Source organism: Pimephales promelas, chromosome 25 (assembly GCF_988280905.1).
Source record: "Pimephales promelas chromosome 25, fPimPro1.hap1.1, whole genome shotgun sequence".
NCBI lineage: Eukaryota > Metazoa > Chordata > Actinopteri > Cypriniformes > Leuciscidae > Pimephales > Pimephales promelas.
The window spans coordinates 804,511-825,045 of record NC_142793.1 but is presented as its reverse complement, the minus strand read 5'-3'; the positions used below and the strand labels follow the sequence as shown (position 1 = coordinate 825,045).

The 20,535-nt window shown below is 44.6% G+C and overlaps 1 protein-coding gene across 4 annotated transcripts in view; it reads right to left on the bottom strand.

The window, feature by feature from the left end:
* Positions 1–20,535, bottom strand: part of ptprbl (protein tyrosine phosphatase receptor type B, like) — a 48,367-nt gene that overhangs the window by 4,135 nt on the left and 23,697 nt on the right. For all 4 annotated transcript variants that reach the window (XM_039670252.2, XM_089127450.1, XM_089127452.1 and 1 more), the window contains 17 exons: positions 18,054–18,317; positions 17,396–17,662; positions 16,329–16,589; positions 15,067–15,333; positions 13,936–14,199; positions 13,577–13,840; positions 9,968–10,231; positions 9,591–9,854; positions 8,594–8,863; positions 8,253–8,516; positions 6,859–7,125; positions 6,466–6,750; positions 4,696–4,974; positions 4,476–4,619; positions 4,104–4,368; positions 549–655; positions 361–466 (listed from right to left, as the gene is read on the bottom strand). In XM_039670252.2, coding sequence (XP_039526186.2) covers positions 361–466; positions 549–655; positions 4,104–4,368; positions 4,476–4,619; positions 4,696–4,974; positions 6,466–6,750; positions 6,859–7,125; positions 8,253–8,516; positions 8,594–8,863; positions 9,591–9,854; positions 9,968–10,231; positions 13,577–13,840; positions 13,936–14,199; positions 15,067–15,333; positions 16,329–16,589; positions 17,396–17,662; positions 18,054–18,317 — 4,102 coding nt within the window. The remainder of the gene's footprint in view (positions 1–360; positions 467–548; positions 656–4,103; positions 4,369–4,475; positions 4,620–4,695; positions 4,975–6,465; positions 6,751–6,858; positions 7,126–8,252; positions 8,517–8,593; positions 8,864–9,590; positions 9,855–9,967; positions 10,232–13,576; positions 13,841–13,935; positions 14,200–15,066; positions 15,334–16,328; positions 16,590–17,395; positions 17,663–18,053; positions 18,318–20,535) is intronic.

Below are 20,535 nucleotides of genomic sequence, written 5' to 3'. Positions count from 1 at the left end.
CATATTGTGCCTTTAACTCAACACTGCTAATCCATCACTGACTAACTGGATTTACTAAACCATCATCACAACTCAAACTGGTCACTACAAACCCATCATTACAAGTGCATCATTCATTGGCCAAAAAAGAGACAACATGACTGAGTTTATTTATTTTTCTTAAGTAGATATTGCGATATCATTGTCATTCTGAATTCTTTTGGTCATGATGATCGTGCAGTGAAAATCTGATACCACAAACCCATCATTGTTGTCCTGTCACTATAGTTATCAGCCTCTAGTCAGAGCGGCATGTGATGATGTTCAGGACAGCATTTACTGTATTCGAGTTTTAATAAAGATGGATAAAGATGGACTCACATTTTGTGGACTTTCTGCCTGCAGATCAGCAGGACAATTAATCCCACCATGGTGGCGATGAGGAAGAGTCCAGCGCTAACCCCTTCGATGACCCCACTCAGCGGCTCTGAACACACACACACACACACACAAAGAATTAACACACGTCCTGCCGATCTCCCTCAGCATGCCGGAGCTGTGTGTAATACCTGCGTCTGTCACGAAGGGCTGGGACAGGTACGTATCTGTGAAGAGCGGAGAGAGAAACTCTTCGTGGTCCTCATCAAAAAGTTTGGTAAACGCTCGAACGCTGAGTCTGAAAATCACGATACAAACAGTTGCAGAAATCAACAATAACTCAAAGAGCAAGAATTTAAACTTCAATTGTGTGACTAATCGTATGTGTAAGGAAGCTTAGGTTTCACCCTGACCATAACCTCCATCTCCTGAAGCCTGGGTCAGGCTATGCACTGATCAGTCAGACAGGCTAAACACAAACACAGGCTCAACACTAACACAGACTCAACACTAGCACAGACTCAACACTAGCACAGGCGTAACACAAACACAGGCTCAACACTAGCACAGGCTTAACACTAACACAGACTCAACACTAGCACAGACTCAACACTAACACAGGCTCAACACAAACACAGGCTCAACACTAGCACAGACTCAACACTAACACAGACTCAACACTAGCACAGACTCAACACTAACACAGGCTCAACACAAACACAGGCTCAACACTAACACAGACTCAACACTAACACAGACTCAACACTAGCACATGCTTAACACAAACGCAGGCTCAACACTAACACAGGCTCAACACAAACACAGGCTCAACACTAACACAGACTCAACACTAACACAGACTCAACACTAGCACAGGCTCAACACTAACACAGACTCAACACTAGCACAGACTCAACACTAACACAGGCTCAACACAAACACAGGCTCAACACTAGCACAGGCTTAACACTAGCACAGGCTAAACACAAACACAGGCACAACACTAACACAGGCTAAACACTAGCACAGGCTAAACACAAACACAGGCACAACACTAACACAGGCTAAACACAGGCACAACACTAACACAGGCTCAACACTAGCACAGGCTAAACACAAAAACAGGCACAACACTAGCACAGGCTTAACACAAACGCAGACTCAACACTAACACAGGCTCAACACAAACACAGGCTCAACACTAACACAGACTCAACACTAACACAGACTCAACACTAGCACAGGCTCAACACTAACACAGACTCAACACTAGCACAGACTCAACACTAACACAGGCTCAACACAAACACAGGCTCAACACTAGCACAGGCTTAACACTAGCACAGGCTAAACACAAACACAGGCACAACACTAACACAGGCTAAACACTAGCACAGGCTAAACACAAACACAGGCACAACACTAACACAGGCTAAACACAGGCACAACACTAACACAGGCTCAACACTAGCACAGGCTAAACACAAAAACAGGCACAACACTAGCACAGGCTAAACACAAACACAGGCTCAACACTAGCACAGGCTCAATACTAGCACAGGCTAAACACAAACACAGGCTAAACACAAACACAGGCACAACACTAGCACAGGCTCAACACTAGCACAGGCTCAACACTAGCACAGGCTCAACACTAGCACAGGCTCAACACTAGCACAGGCTCAACACTAGCACAGGCTCAACACTAGCACAGGCTCAACACTAACACAGGCTCAACACTAGCACAGACTCAACACTAGCACAGGCTAAACACAAACACAGGCACAACACTAACACAGGCTAAACACAGGCACAACACTAACACAGGCTCAACACTAGCACAGGCTAAACACAAAAACAGGCACAACACTAGCACAGGCTAAACACAAACACAGGCTCAACACTAGCACAGGCTCAATACTAGCACAGGCTAAACACAAACACAGGCTAAACACAAACACAGACTCAACACTAGCACAGACTCAACACTAGCACAGGCGTAACACAAACACAGGCTCAACACTAGCACAGGCTTAACACTAACACAGACTCAACACTAGCACAGACTCAACACTAACACAGGCTCAACACAAACACAGGCTCAACACTAACACAGACTCAACACTAACACAGACTCAACACTAGCACAGACTCAACACTAACACAGGCTCAACACAAACACAGGCTCAACACTAACACAGACTCAACACTAACACAGACTCAACACTAGCACATGCTTAACACAAACGCAGGCTCAACACTAGCACAGGCTCAACACTAACACAGACTCAACACTAGCACAGACTCAACACTAACACAGGCTCAACACAAACACAGGCTCAACACTAGCACAGGCTTAACACTAGCACAGGCTAAACACAAACACAGGCACAACACTAACACAGGCTAAACACTAGCACAGGCTAAACACAAACACAGGCACAACACTAACACAGGCTAAACACAGGCACAACACTAACACAGGCTCAACACTAGCACAGGCTAAACACAAAAACAGGCACAACACTAGCACAGGCTAAACACAAACACAGGCTCAACACTAGCACAGGCTCAATACTAGCACAGGCTAAACACAAACACAGGCTAAACACAAACACAGGCACAACACTAGCACAGGCTCAACACTAGCACAGGCTCAACACTAGCACAGGCTCAACACTAGCACAGGCTCAACACTAGCACAGGCTCAACACTAGCACAGGCTCAACACTAGCACAGGCTCAACACTAACACAGGCTCAACACTAGCACAGACTCAACACTAGCACAGGCTCAACACTAGCACAGGCTAAACACAAAAACAGGCTCAACACTAGCACAGGCTCAACACTAGCACAGGCTCAACACTAGCACAGGCTCAACACTAGCACAGGCTCAACACTAGCACAGGCTAAACACAAAAACAGGCACAACACTAGCACAGGCTAAACACAAAAACAGGCTCAACACTAGCACAGGCTCAACACTAGCACAGGCTCAACACTAGCACAGGCTCAACACTAGCACAGGCTAAACACAAAAAAAGGCTCAACACTAGCACAGGCTAAACACAAACACAGGCACAACACTAGCACAGGCTCAACACTAGCACAGGCTCAACACTAGCACAGGCTCAACACTAGCACAGGCTCAACACTAACAGAGGCTCAACACTAGCACAGACTCAACACTAGCACAGGCTAAACACAAAAACAGGCACAACACTAGCACAGGCTAAACACAAACACAGGCACAACACTAGCACAGGCTCAACACTAGCACAGGCTAAACACAAACACAGGCACAACACTAGCACAGGCTCAACACTAGCACAGGCTAAACACAAACACAGGCACAACACTAGCACAGGCTAAACACTAGCACAGGCTAAACACAAACACAGGCACAACACTAACACAGGCTCAACACTAGCACAGGCTCAACACTAGCACAGGCTCAACACTAGCACAGGCTCAACACTAGCACAGGCTCAACACTAGCACAGGCTCGACACTAGCACAGGCTCAACACTAACACAGGCTCAACACTAGCACAGGCTAAACACAAAAACAGGCACAACACTAGCACAGGCTCGACACTAACACAGGCTCAACACTAGCACAGGCTAAACACAAAAACAGGCACAACACTAGCACAGGCTCAACACTAACACAGGCTCAACACTAGCACAGGCTCGACACTAGCACAGGCTCGACAATAGCATTAGCACTCCTGAGTGGCCCTCACCTGTATGAAGTCTTGGGTTTCAGTGGCCCATCGCAGAAGAAAAGCTGACCCTGAGTTGCACTGGCCAGTGGTTTCTGATCGCACCGTCCTCCTAGACTCTCCATGCCTGACCCCAGATGGACCTCTATCTCCTGTGTAGAGCTCTGGCTTTCGTCACAGTGGCTGCGAATGAAGCTGGTCTGATACGCTTTGACAGAGCTGTTGGACCGGTAGTCCAGGTATGATGGAAGAGGATGATGCTGGTCTGGCTGCTGGTTTACACTGTCTGGATGCAAACAAAGAGAGGGATCATTGCACTACATGCTTGTGTAAGGAGACTGGCTTAGCTATCTGTGCATAACACAAAAAAAGATAAAGAAAAAGTCTCCCAACCATCAGATTCGGTGACAATGATGGTGAAGAATTTCACCGCGCCGTTGATGTCACTGAACCAGCTGCAGTTGAACTGGAAGAATATGGTGGACTTGGTGATCTGAACTGTGTTCTCCTCAACTCGAGTGAAGGGCAGAGGTGGACCTGAGAACACATGAAGCCTATCAGCGAACACTCCGTCAGAGAGTGATTATTTATAGAACGAAAAGCCCAAACTCACGGTCAATCATCGTCACCACATTTTCCATGACCGCCTCACTGGTCATGCTGTCAGAGATGACTTTGACAGAGACCATGTAGTGTTTGTGAGGCTCCAGATCTTTGATCAGATAGACGGTGTTTTCTTTGAGAGTGCGCCGCGAGTACACCATTCTCTGCGAGTCCTTTCGGGAGCACTCGATGGTGTATGAGTCGAAGTCGGCTTCTGGAGGAGTCCAGGAACAGGCGATGGCGGAGGAGTTCTGCGGACGGCAGTGCAGGTCCTGGACACGCACGGGCCCTGAACACAGCACACACACACACTGCTATACCCACAGTTAACTGCTTTATTGCACTGGAGTACTCTACTGTTAACCCTTGTGCGTCAAGTTAAGAAAGTAACACATAGGTCCAGGACAAAAATGTCTGAAGCTTTTGTATGATTTTAAAGAAGACCCGTGGCAGATTATTGTTGAAGTAAAAAAAAAAAAAAATCAAACGTGAACCAAAAATAAATTATCGAGGTTTAAGTTTATAAAAATTACTTATGAACAAAAACATATTTTATGAAACATTCTGAACTCTAGAAAATCAAAAACTGCTAGAAAATCAAAGGCATATATCTAAACAAGTTCTTTTCCAAATTTGAGTTTGATATCTCAAAAAATCCTCTCCTTGAACTGCCACCTTAACGTGGTGGAGGGGTTTGAGTACCCAAATGACCCTAGGAGCTATGTTGTCTGGGGCTACGTAGGGTCTCCCAAGGCAAACAGGTCCTAGGCGACGGGTCAGACTAAGAGCGGTTCAAAATCCCTTATGAAGAAAATAAAAACAAGGACCGTGATGTTGCCCAGTATGACACAGGCAGGGCCCCACCCTGGAGCCAGGCCCGGGGTTGGGGCTCGTATGCGAGCGCCTGGTGGCCGGGCCTCTCCCCACGGGGTTTGGCCGGGCTCAGCCCGAAGGAGCGATGTGGGGCCGCCTTCCCGTGGGCTCACCACCTGCAGGAAGAACCGTAAGGGGCCGGTGCTGAGAAGATTGGGCGGCAGTTGAAGGCAGGGGCCTCGACGACCCGATCCCTGGACACAGAAACTAGCCTTAGGGACATGGAATATCACCTCGCTGGCGGGGAAGGAGCCTGAGATTGTGCGTGAGGTTGAGAGGTTCCGACTAGAGATAGTCGGGATCACCTCTACGCATGGCTTGGGCTCTGGAACCACACTCCTCGAGAGAGGATGGACTCTTCACCACCCTGGAGTTGCCCATGGTGAGAGGCGACGGGCTGGTGTGGGTTTGATTATAGCCCCCCAGCTCATGTGTTGGAATTTACCCCGGTGAACGAGAGGGTCGTTTCCCTGCGCCTACGGGTCGGAGATAGGTCTCTTACTGTGTGTGCCTACGGGCCTGTTAGCAAAGATTGCACAACTGTAAAGTTAAATGGCCCAGGGATTAAAAATTAATGGGTTTCAATGGGGACATATTTATCCAAAAGATCCTGAGAGGAACTATCGTGTATTACTCTAGTGCAATATAGATGTTTTAAAAGAAATGGGGGTGAAATAGTAAAATTTCAATAAAATACACTCAAAATGTTTGCATTTTGCAGAATGATAACAAATAATAATAATGAAAAAGACAAAAAATGTCTATAAGGACGCACAAGGGTTAAGTATTATATACGTGTCAGTCTGTAGAACACTCTAGAGAAGAAGCCTAGCACAACCTACCTATCAGCCTGTTTGGGACATGCAGAGATGCCTGATATCTTGGCTCTCATAAAGCCGTCACTTACTTGTCCTGATGCTGCTGTCGATGGGACGGCTGTAGCTGGGGTTGTGGGATCCAGCGCCGCTGACCGTACGCAGGCTGATGTTGTACCGCCGGCCAGGGAACATGCCCTTAAGGATCCGGCTGCCGGATGTGGGGCTCTGGTAGGGGTTGAACACGGACAGAGAGTCCCTGGGGATCCACTGAAGGTCGAAGTCATCATAATCAGTGTGTTCTGGACCGCTCCAGGTCATCTCCAGTGAGGTGTTTGTGATTTCTCCAAAGGAGAATGAGACCGGAGGCCTAGGGTCTACAATATATCAAAGCCACCAAGGGAATCAGTACTACATTTATAAAGTACTGATTCTACAGTTCTGCTGAAGGAAACCGTGTTCAGGTCTTCTGGGATCGCTCTTACCCGTCCTGCCGTCAGTAGCTGCCATGTTAGAGAGATCTCCACTGTGTGTCAGGACCACCGCCCGGTAGAGTCGCCCAGACACCAGGCCCTGAAACTGATGACTCCGGCTCTCGGGGCCCAGACTGTGCTGAGCGTGAGGAGTCCCGTCGGGGTTGTAGATCAGGAGAGTGTAGCGGCTCACTTCACCCCCCGCCTGCTTCCAGCTCAACCACAGGCTCTCAGAGCTTCTCCTGCTGTCCGCACGCAAGAACGACACAGCCGCGGGCACTGCAAAACACCGTTACCAAGCTGATGATTACAACATTGACATTAATTACACGGTTTGGCTTTCATGGTCAAATGTGAACAAAATTGTAATTGTGATGTGTTTTCGGTTAAACTGCAATGACATTAAACTACCAGGGCTGTCAAATGACTGAAAAGCTTAATTCAAATTTCTTTTTAAATATTAGCAAAATTAGAGACAATTAATGTTCATGAGATCATGGATAAACCTTTTTTCATTTTATGGAGTCTCTTTGCCATGGGGAGAGTCACGCGTGAAACCTTCGCTACTAATCGAACGCCGCCTTTGGATCGATTTAGTAGGTCTTACACCCTTAACTGTTGTCAAGGCAACACTGCGCTGTGTTAAAGCGCCAGCAGAACAGAGGGGCGGAGTCAGCGAAGTTCATTATCATTTAAAGGCATATGCACTGAAACGGCGTGCTGAAAACAGAGCTGATTTTGACCAGGTAAAATTAGTGTTTTCTTACATTACTAATGCAAATTTTTAATAAACGTATATTACAAAGTTTTCCTTTAGGCTCTAAAAATTCATATGAACTTGTACAAAAATGGAATTATATGACGCCTTTAAATAAAATATAATTTTCTTAATGTGCATGCAAGTAAAGAGATTAGGTAACAATAGTGCATAAATCTGTTTGTGCATCAGTGACCTGAGAAAACACACTTCAACACACACAGCGTAATGAACTACATGAACACACACCAGCAAAGTGGCCTACAGAAACACTCACTTCTACTCACTACATCTACATATGGATCATCACACACACCAGACGCTCTTGATCTGAGTGAGTGCTGAGCTGATAAACACGCACTGAGCGCTTTCTGTATTACAGCTGATATACACACACACACTCAGGTTTTCTTCAGCAGGAAGAGCCTTTTCTTGCCATTTTTCATATTAGCAACACGCTGTACTGGATAAGCTAACAGAAACACACCGCGTCAGTGACGACATCATCATGTCTTGCACGCCTCGCCACACCAAACATTAAAATGCACGGTTTTTGCATTCGAATGTGCAGGGTTTTATTAATTGACGAATATTAAAAATTCTAATTTTATTTGACAGCCCTAATAACTACTGTGTGTGTGTTGTTCACCTGTCCGGGCCCAGAGTAATGTGTCGTTGGTCTGATCTCCACTGCGGGTCAGAACCACCACCTTGTACGGCGCCCCGGGTCGAAGGTCATGGAAAGAGCAGTCCCGCATGCTCGCCAGTCCTGGTTTCTGATCATGCAAGCTTTCATCTCCGTTATACAGAAGAACATCAAACCCCTCAAACTCCCCGTCCGGCGGAGCCCAACGGAACGACAGGCTTGTGGTGGTGTTGCTGAAGACCGACAGCTCATTAACAGAAGCTGGACCTACAACAGACACATTCTCAGACTCTGAACAGGCCAGCTCGTCTGCCGTAAGAGCTCGGTCAAGCGGGTCTACTCACAGGTTCTGCCCTCAGCCACGGCATCGTCGCTGCTGACTCCTCCGCTGACGGTCTGCATCCGGATGCGGTACTTCTTCCCCGGCGTCAGCTGTCGGAGGTAATGCTGACTGGATTCTGCGGTCTGAGAGTTATTAGCCACCAGCGTTCCTCTGTCATCCAGGACCTGCAGCCGGTAGCTGTCGTACACCCCCGGAGCCGGCTGCCAGGACACCAGCAGAGCCGCCGAGCTGCGCTGGGTCTCCACCCGTAGAGCCCGCACCGCGGAGGGAACTGTTTACACACGGGACATCAGCCATAGACAGAGGTGTAGTGATGTCCTCGTATCACGCTTCCACATACTGAACTCATGATACCATATTATTGCGATACTCCAAGGTAAAAGGTTAGCAAAAAGATTACTGTTAATTAAAATACTAAATTTGGTATCGCATTGTGTATGTAGATGAATAGACTTGGACTTGGTGCTGAAGCCCAAAGCACAGGACAATAGACACACCAGAATAACAATATTCATGATTCTGAAGCTGAAAATACAGAATTATTTTATTTTCTAATAGTCACACTAAAACTCTGAAAGCCTCAATTTCTTTCTCAGACAGTAATTTTCACTTTGGGTGAACTATCCACAAAACAGATTGTCTCTATCCACGATACATATTGTTGCATTTTTGTATTGCAATATATTGTGACAATCCTAGTAGACCAACTGAAATGATTAAATGGTTTGTAGGCTTAAACTGAAAATTGTATTATTCATATTAACAGAATATTTGAATGAATGACGTATTTATAAAGCGCTTTTCACATGTACTAGTACTGTACACCCAAGAATAATAAAAAAATGTACAGTAGTGTCTGAACATATCATCAATAAGCCACCCTATGCTGTACAACACACTGATTTTACCATGATGTTGTTGAAGGCTTTTATAAAACAGCATGCAGCAACAGCAATATGATAAAAGACAACAGAGAACATCAGAACTCGTCATTTCACCTGTTCGTCCGGTTTCTGTGCTGTTGTTGATCAGAGATCCGCTAATAGATGTAACGGTTATCATGTACTGCTGTCCCGGCAACAGTCCCTGGAAACTCATCTCAGTCACATGTTTAGGGACTGATCTCTCTTCAGCCGGGCCGCCCATCTGAGAGAGGGACACAGTGTACCGGTCCACATCCCCCTGTCCCGGCGTCCAGTTAACTCTCAGGCTGCTGCTCTCACCGCCATTACTGATGTGAATGTTCTTCACTTTACTGGGAACTGCATACAAAGAAAACAGCACAACATTAAATATTTTGCAAGATAACTACAGTGAAAAGTCACATTTTTCAGCTTTACATTTCTCTGATATCCACATGCAACATGAGATGTACCAGTTCTGCCTTTGATGACCTGCACACTGAGGTTTGGCCCACTGAAGGTGGACACCACGATCTTGTAGAGTCTTCCAGGAGTGAGTGAAGAGAGCAGGTATCTGTTCGTGCTGCTGGTCAGTGTGATGGGTGGAAACACCTTCATGTCATTAAAGAGCAGCTGAACCTCATAATGATCCACATCTCCGGGAGGAGAACCCCACGTCACCAGCAGATCCTCAGTGCCACTGTCAGCTAGCGAGAGGTTCCACACTCCTGCTGGCACTGAGAGAGAGAACATACTAGGCAACTATAGTACCGAGAAACAGAACGACAAAAAGCAGAACTACAGAACAACATAACTACAGAAAATTAAACTGCAGAACTACAGAACAACATAACTATGGTAAACTACACCACAGAACTACAGAACAACATAACTATGGTAAACTACACTACAGAACTACAGAACAACATAACTATAGTAAACTACACCACAGAACTACAGAACAACATTACTATGGTAAACTACACTACAGAACTACAGAACAACATAACTATGGTAAACTACACTACAGAACTACAGAACAACATAACTATTGTAAACTATACTACAGAACTACAGAACAACATAACTATGGTAAACTACACCACAGAACTACAGAACAACATAACTATGGTAAACTACACCACAGAACTACAGAACAACATAACTATAGTAAACTACACCACAGAACTACAGAACAACATTACTATAGTAAACTACACCACAGAACTACAGAACAACATAACTATGGTAAACTACACTACAGAACTACAGAACAACATAACTATGGTAAACTACACCACAGAACTACAGAACAACATAACTATTGTAAACTATACTACAGAACTACAGAACAACATAACTATGGTAAACTACACCACAGAACTACAGAACAACATAACTATGGTAAACTACACCACAGAACTACAGAACAACATAACTATAGTAAACTACACCACAGAACTACAGAACAACATAACTATGGTAAACTACACCACAGAACTACAGAACAACATAACTATGGTAAACTACACCACAGAACTACAGAACAACATAACTATTGTAAACTATACTACAGAACTACAGAACAACATAACTATGGTAAACTACACCACAGAACTACAGAACAACATAACTATGGTAAACTACACCACAGAACTACAGAACAACATAACTATGGTAAACTACACCACAGAACTACAGAACTATGGTAAACTACACCACAGAACTACAGAACAACATAACCAAGTTAAACTACACCACAGAACTACAGAACAACATAACTATGGTAAACTACACCACAGAACTACATAACTATGGTAAACTACACCACAGAACTACAGAACAACATAACCAAGTTAAACTACACCACAGAACTACAGAACTACATAACTATGGTAAACTACACCACAGAACTACATAACTATGGTAAACTACACCACAGAACTACAGAACAATATAACTATGGTAAACTACACCACAGAACTACAGAACTACATAACTATGGTAAACTACACCACAGAACTACAGAACAACATAACTATGGTAAACTACACCACAGAACTACAGAACAACATAACTATGGTAAAATACAATACAGAACTACATAACAACATAACTATAGTAAACTACACCACAGAACTACAGAACAACATTACTATGGTAAACTACACCACAGAACAACATAACTATGGTAAACTACACCACAGAACTACAGAACAATATAACTATGGTAAACTACACCACAGAACTACAGAACTACATAACTATGGTAAACTACACCACAGAACTACAGAACAACATAACTATGGTAAAATACAATACAGAACTACATAACAACATAACTATGGTAAACTACACCACAGAACTTCGAGTTTGATTTTGACATGAAATAAAGAGGTGATTCACGGACGCGGACCAAAACAAGGGACAATCATGGCACGAAGAAGGCATTCCCTCCTCGCAGGAAACGCCCTGATACAGAAGCGAACTATGGAGCTACAGAAGTACAGTAAAGTGAACTATGGCACTAGAGAAGTACAGTAAAATGAACTATGGCCTACAGAAGTACAGTAAAATGAACTATGGCGCTACAGAAGTACAGTAAAGTGAACTATGGCCTACAGAAGTACAGTAAAATGAACTATGGCCTACAGAAGTACAGTAAAATGAACTATGGCCTACAGAAGTACAGTAAAATGAACTATGGCGCTACAGAAGTACAGTAAAATGAACTATGGCGCTACAGAAGTACAGTAAAATGAACTATGGCACTACAGAAGTACAGTAAAGTGAACTATGGCGCTACAGAAGTACAGTAAAATGAACTATGGCCTACAGAAGTACAGTAAAATGAACTATGGCACTACAGAAGTACAGTAAAATGAACTATGGCACTACAAAAGTACAGTAAAATGAACTATGGCCTACAGAAGTACAGTAAAATGAACTATGGCGCTACAGAAGTACAGTAAAATGAACTATGGCCTACAGAAGTACAGTAAAATGAACTATGGCGCTACAGAAGTACAGTAAAATGAACTATGGCGCTACAGAAGTACAGTAAAATGAACTATGGCGCTACAGAAGTACAGTAAAGTGAACTATGGCGCTACAGAAGTACAGTAAAATGAACTATGGCCTACAGAAGTACAGTAAAATGAACTATGGCACTACAGAAGTACAGTAAAATGAACTATGGCACTACAAAAGTACAGTAAAATGAACTATGGCCTACAGAAGTACAGTAAAATGAACTATGGCGCTACAGAAGTACAGTAAAATGAACTATGGCGCTACAGAAGTACAGTAAAATGAACTATGGCCTACAGAAGTACAGTAAAATGAACTATGGCCTACAGAAGTACAGTAAAATGAACTATGGCGCTACAGAAGTACAGTAAAGTGAACTATGGCGCTACAGAAGTACAGTAAAATGAACTATGGCCTACAGAAGTACAGTAAAATGAACTATGGCACTACAGAAGTACAGTAAAATGAACTATGGCACTACAAAAGTACAGTAAAATGAACTATGGCCTACAGAAGTACAGTAAAATGAACTATGGCGCTACAGAAGTACAGTAAAATGAACTATGGCCTACAGAAGTACAGTAAAGTGAACTATGGCCTACAGAAGTACAGTAAAATGAACTATGGCGCTACAGAAGTACAGTAAAATGAACTATGGCGCTACAGAAGTACAGTAAAGTGAACTATGGCCTACAGAAGTACAGTAAAATGAAGTATGGCGCTACAGAAGTACAGTAAAATGAACTATGGCACTACAAAAGTACAGTAAAATGAACTATGGCCTACAGAAGTACAGTAAAATGAACTATGGCGCTACAGAAGTACAGTAAAATGAACTATGGCCTACAGAAGTACAGTAAAGTGAACTATGGCCTACAGAAGTACAGTAAAATGAACTATGGCGCTACAGAAGTACAGTAAAATGAACTATGGCGCTACAGAAGTACAGTAAAGTGAACTATGGCCTACAGAAGTACAGTAAAATGAACTATAGTGCTACAGAAGTACAGTAAAGTGAACTATGTACAGTAAACCACCACAAGCATACTTACATGTCCTTCCGTGAGTTGAGACACTGGACTCATATTTCCCACTCCATGTACTGACAATCACAGTATAGAGTCGGCCTGGCACCAGCCCGCTGAACACACACTCGTTCTGAGTCTTGGGGACCGTCTTGTTCTGGTGGAAGATATTGTTATGCTTGATGGAGACATGATAGTAGTCGAAGTCTCCGGCCGCGTGGCGCCAGTAAACCTTCAGATGGTCGTCACGAGCCATGTGTGTGGCCGTAGGGTTCAACACTGTGGAGGGTTCTAGAGCAGAGAACCGGACAATAATGTCAAACCAGCTGCAAACACTTTCATTACAGGAACTACACCTGGACAAAACTGCTTATGAATCTCCTCACGTGTGCGCCCCTGGACCACGGTGTGGTTTTCAAACTCTCCACTGCGGCTGGCGATGGAGATGCTGTAGAGACGTCCAGACACCAGAGACTTGAACACACACTCTGTGCTGAGCTTAGACACAGTGAGTGTGTGAACGGTTCTGTCCTGATCTCTCAGAGTCACAGAGTAGTTGTCCACGTCTCCATCAGCGGCTCTCCACGACACGCTGAGGAAGTCCATGCGCCCGTTGTTGCTCACCGTCACATCTCTCACAGCGGCTGGAACTGAACACACACACACACACACACACACACAATATGAAGCCTTCACTACGAAATACAGGCAGAGCTTTATTCAATTCCCAAAGAAACATAATCATGATGGCGGGTAGTGCTTTATTTGTTCGGTATGTGTGTTTTCAATACCATTACATATAAATATTGTCTGGCTAAGGGAGAGGGAACCATGAACTTCTCAGATTCATTTCCATGTTATGGATCATAAACTGTGCGATAGTTGACATTCTAGTCTTAAAGCAATCACTACTGGGAAGTTAATGATATATAATTAATGATCTATTAAACTAGATAATCTGATTAATCAAAATCTTCCTGTTTATCACTGTAAAGCTGCTTTCAAACAATCTTTATTGAGTAAGGTATTATATAAATAAAGGTGACTTTACCTATAAATTACATATTCAGATTTTTATAATTGTTTATATAACTTAAAGGTGGGGTAGGTAGAAATTTTCTAAAAAACCTTTCCCCAAATTTCTACCCCACCTTTAATAATAGCATTTATTTATTCATAAATAATACGAAGATGCAATGTTCAGGAGTATCAGTGTCTAAACTCTGACGACTCTCAATAAGTCAGTGATTGTTCGCTCAGAACAGAACAACATCCTCCGTCCACAACAACACTCCCTGCAGGAAGTCACACACATGACCTCCACATATCCAAGGCTTCCTGAACATTCCAGGAGCATTCCTGCAGCTCCAGAGAAGAGTGTGTGTGAAGTCCAGCGTACCTGTGTGTCGTCCTTCGAGAAAACCCCACTGACATTCTGAAGAAACTATTGTAATGTTATTATGTGTTTTATGTGTGTGTGTGTGAGAGAGAGTGTGAGAGTGTGTGTGTGAGGGAACCTGTGCGTCCATCAGCCACGGTCTGGCGTGAGAGGGCGCTGCCGAGCGCAGTGGTCACCACTGTCCTGTAGAGGGCGCCACACCTCAGGCCCTGGAAGTGGACGGAGCTGACGTTGGGCGGCACGCTCTCGTTCTTCATGACCACGCTGTCGTGGATGAGGAGCACGCGGTACAGATCCGCCTCTCCGACCGCCGCGTCCCAGCGCACCTGCAGCGCGTCTGTGCGGCCCTCATTACTGACCCGCAGGTGTGTGACCTGTGCAGGCACTGAACACACACATCACTTCATCAGCGAACACACACATCACTTCATCACTGAACACACACATTACACATCATCGGTGAACACACACATTACACATCATCGGTGAACACTGCATCGGGTCTAATAGCTCACGGTTCGGTTTGTGTCACGGTTTTAGGCTCACGGTTGGGTTTCGATGGATTTATGTACGGGTTGAGCCGAGAGACTGCAGAGTTTGACAGGATTGTACCAGCACTTCCGAATGCGTCTCTGTCCCCAGCACTTTCAAACCAAACTGACGCCCGTGGTAACGCACCGCATTTAACCTCCAGTAACGTTAATGGCGTTGTAACGACAGAAAAAGAAATTAGTTATATTACCTAACGCCGTTCTTTTTAACGCCGTTATTCCCAACTGTGATTATGACTATTTTTGATCTAAAAAACATACTAACATTATAAGGGCAACCCAGGAAACATTATAAAATAATACAATAACCCCGTGTCAGGGGACCTTTAAAAGAGAACTCAATACTTGAATACATGAAACGTATACACACACACAAAGAGTTCTCTTTCGCATCTTGGTCTTGAATGTTTAAATTGGCAAAGCTTAAATGAGTTTAGTTTGACCACAGCTAGCAGTGTGTGCAGTTCAGGCCTGCGCTCGAGCGCCCCTGCGTGATGGCGGCGTAAAGGACTGGTCATGTTCAAGCAAACGGCACTCGCATAGAACAAAGTTTTACCGTTTGTTCACGTTTACTTGATTATCGCTGTTATAATGTTTTATTGGGGAGCCATGTGGATCCATCAACAGAAACATACATTAGCAGAGCTAAATTAGACATTAGCAGTCGTGTTGTTTTACGTGTTGTTATTTTCAACAAAGCAGATCATAGATGCGTCATCAGATTAGATCAACCACGGTGCAAGTGTGTGTGAACGGTGCGGTTCACTTTTTCCTTGAGAACCGCTACAACGCTGAACCGAACCCTGATGAAAGCAGCGGAGCAACTCACTGGTTGTTCCTGTGACGTGGGCGGAGCTACTCAGAGCTCCACTATTGGTGGTGACTGTGATGGTGTAGGTGTGTCCAGGCGTCAGGCTGCTAAAGCTGCACTGCTGCACGTCTCCAGCTAATGTCCTTCTGTCCACCGTGGAGTCTGCGCCCCTCAGCAGGACGGTGTAGTCGTCCCACTCGCCCACAGGACGGGTCCACACAGCGCTCAGAGACGTCTCGCTACTGTGACGGAGAGTCAGCGACTGGACGGGTCGGGGAGCTCAACAGAGGAACACAGAGATACATCACAATCTACCTTGCATGGTATCTTTTATTTAGAATACATACAAATGTCATTTACATCTTTTAGTTTTGACAAAAGATTTAAAGCACCGTTTTTGCAGAATGAGAACGAGCAATCACTCCTGCTATGATTGAATCCGGAAATAAAGTTGAAATCTGAGAAAAATGAGAACTAGTCCTCAGATGTTATATCCGTATTTCCATCTAGCATTCATTCGATCTCAATCAAATCGGGACTAGCTAGCTGATTTCTTTCTCAACGATACATCATACTATGAGAGTGAAGCAGCGAGTTACAGCGCTGGACGGGGAACACACCCAGGTCTCTAGATATGGGCACTGTTCATTATGATTCAGTTAACTATGAGCGAATCTGTTCAGTGTGTTCAGTAGGGCTGGGATTCAGAGACAAAAAAAATCTATTCTTCAGTTCTGAAGCATAGTGTGTTCATAGACCAGTCCATTTTTTTTCCTTCAATGGAAGTCATTGGGTCCAGTTAACTGTTTGATTACTGACATTCTTCAAAATATCTTCCAGAAGAAAGAAATTGAGGGTGAGTATATGATGACAGAATTTTCATTTTGATGTGAACAATTCCTTTAAGTTCACTTAAATGGCCTTTTATTTTAATAATATTATATTATCTGCAAGTATAGTGCTGAAGAAATACACTTTTAATATGTGAAGTACACTAAAAGAGCATATTCAACAGAACTAAGCACACTTCTTAGGCCCCTGTTGGCTAGTGCAGTTTCAGTGCAGGGGTTGAATCAGTCACACACCTAGTCTCCCGTGGCAGTCTGCGGTCGAGCTCAGACCTCCGCTCTCCACACTGACGGACGCCCGGTACAGCCGGCCCGGAACCAGAGTCCAGTTCGTGAAGCTGAGCTCCAGCACACTCCTGTCAGCGGTGCGGTTCGTCAGCACAGACGAGCCGTTGAACAACAGGATCCGGTAGACATCCCAGCTGCCGTCAGGAGGAGACCAGGACAAGCGCAGGAGCTTCTCATTCAGAGCCTCCAGCTTCAGATGATCCGTCCGTCCAGGAGCTGATGAGCAACACACACATACTCACAAACCAAGTACGTTCAGAGAATGTTGTTCTAAGAACATTATGATGACATTCATCTCTACATAATGAGGATATTACAAAAATGTTAAGAGAACGTTCATCAAGTAAAACCATCATAAATATATTCTAAGAACATTGTTCCAGGAGTATTTTCTCTCAACATCATAAGAACACATATCAAATATTAATAATGCTTTCAGAACATTTCATCTTAACAATTACAAAATGTTTCCTGTTAGTTGACAAGACAATTAATTATTTGTTATTCATATATGCATATGTCATACAATATCTATAGCGGTAAGTTGTTTTAAGTGGTTTGTGTCTGCCAGCATGTGCAATGCACAGCTCATGCTCATGTTTCTTGCCTGTTCTTGCAGTCGTCCTGCTCTCAGCTGTTCGTTCTCCACTCTTCGTCTTCACCGACACCTGGTAAACCTGTCCGGGTGTCAGGCCGCTGAAGAGCCAGTGAGAAGCGTCTGGAGGAAGGGTGAAGGCCGGGTCAAAGGAGCCTGAGTGAGACAGAGACAGCTGGTAGCTCTCCATGTGTCCAACTGCAGGAGTCCAGAAGGCTTCGAGAGAGTCCTGGCTGCCGTTACTCTGCAGAGTCAATGATGTGACAGGAGCAGGATCTAGAAGAACGAGAAGAGTCAATGATGTGAAAGGAGCAGGATCTAGAGGAACGACAAGAGTCAATGATGTGAAAGGAGCAGGATCTAGAGGAACGACAAGAGTCAATGATGTGACGGGAGCAGGATCTAGAGGAGCGACAAGAGTCAATGATGTGACGGGAGCAGGATCTAGAGGAACGACAAGAGTCAATGATGTAAAAGGAGCAGGATCTAGAGGAATGACAAGAGTCAATGATGTGAAAGGAGTAGGATCTAGAGGAACGACAAGAGTCAATGATGTGACGGGAGCAGGATCTAGAGGAACGACAAGAGTCAATGATGTGAAAGGAGCAGGATCTAGAGGAACGACAAGAATCAATGATGTGACGGGAGCAGGATCTAGAGGAATGACAAGAGTCAATGATGTGACGGGAGCAGGATCTAGAGGAACGACAAGAGTCAATGATGTGACGGGAGTAGGATCTAAAGGAACGACAAGAGTCAATGATGTGACGGGAGCAGGATCTAGAGGAACGACAAGAGTCAATGATGTGACGGGAGCAGGATCTAGAGGAACGACAAGAGTCAATGATGTGAAAGGAGCAGGATCTAGAGGAACGACAAGAATCAATGATGTGACGGGAGCAGGATCTAGAGGAATGACAAGAGTCAATGATGTGACGGGAGCAGGATCTAGAGGAACGACAAGAGTCAATGATGTGACGGGAGTAGGATCTAAAGGAACGACAAGAGTCAATGATGTGACGGGAGCAGGATCTAGAGGAACGACAAGAGTCAATGATGTGAAAGGAGCAGGATCTAGAGGAACGACAAGAATCAATGATGTGACGGGAGCAGGATCTAGAGGAATGACAAGAGTCAATGATGTGACGGGAGCAGGATCTAGAGGAACGACAAGAGTCAATGATGTGAAAGGAGCAGGATCTAGAGGAACGACAAGAGTCAATGATGTGACGGGAGTAGGATCTAAAGGAACGACAAGAGTCAATGATGTGACGGGAGCAGGATCTAGAGGAACGACAAGAGTCAATGATGTGAAAGGAGCAGGATCTAGAGGAACGACAAGAGTCAATGATGTGAAAGGAGCAGGATCTAGAGGAACGACAAGAGTCAATGATGTGAAAGGAGTAGGATCTAGAGGAACGACAAGAGTCAATGATGTGACGGGAGCAGGATCTAGAGGAACGACAAGAGTCAATGATGTGAAAGGAGCAGGATCTAGAGGAACGACAAGAGTCAATGATGTGAAAGGAGCAGGATCTAGAGGAACGACAAGAGTCAATGATGTGAAAGGAGCAGGATCTAGAGGAACGACAAGAGTCAATGATGTGAAAGGAGTAGGATCTAGAGGAACGACAAGAGTCAATGATGTGACGGGAGCAGGATCTAGAGGAACGACAAGAGTCAATGATGTGAAAGGAGTAGGATCTAGAGGAACGACAAGAGTCAATGATGTGACGGGAGCAGGATCTAGAGGAACGACAAGAGTCAATGATGTGACGGGAGTAGGATCTAAAGGAACGACAAGAGTCAATGATGTGACGGGAGCAGGATCTAGAGGAACGACAAGAGTCAATGATGTGACGGGAGCAGGATCTAGAGGAACGACAAGAGTCAATGATGTGAAAGGAGCAGGATCTAGAGGAATGACAAGAGTCAATGATGTGAAAGGAGTAGGATCTAGAGGAACGACAAGAGTCAATGATGTGACGGGAGCAGGATCTAGAGGAACGACAAGAGTCAATGATGTGAAAGGAGTAGGATCTAGAGGAACGACAAGAGTCAATGATGTGAAAGGAGCAGGATCTAGAGGAACGACAAGAGTCAATGATGTGACGGGAGCAGGATCTAGAGGAACGACAAGAGTCAATGATGTGACGGGAGCAGGATCTAGAGGAACGACAAGAGTCAATGATGTAAAAGGAGCAGGATCTAGAGGAACGACAAGAGTCAATGATGTGACAGGAGCAGGATCTAGAGGAACGACAAGAGTTGTTCAAATCATTGCATTCAGTATCTGTCAGTGTACCACTTAGTAATCATCATGGATTAGGTATAGTTTAAAAAACGGTTTAAACACGTTATTAACGGAGTTAACCCAAACCCATTTTAACTGCGTCAATTTTTTTATTGCGCGATTAACGGCCTTTTTGGCCTAGCAAACTTTGTAGGGTTTTTTCATATGCTTTTGCAACAGGACGCAGCATGCGTGGCGCTG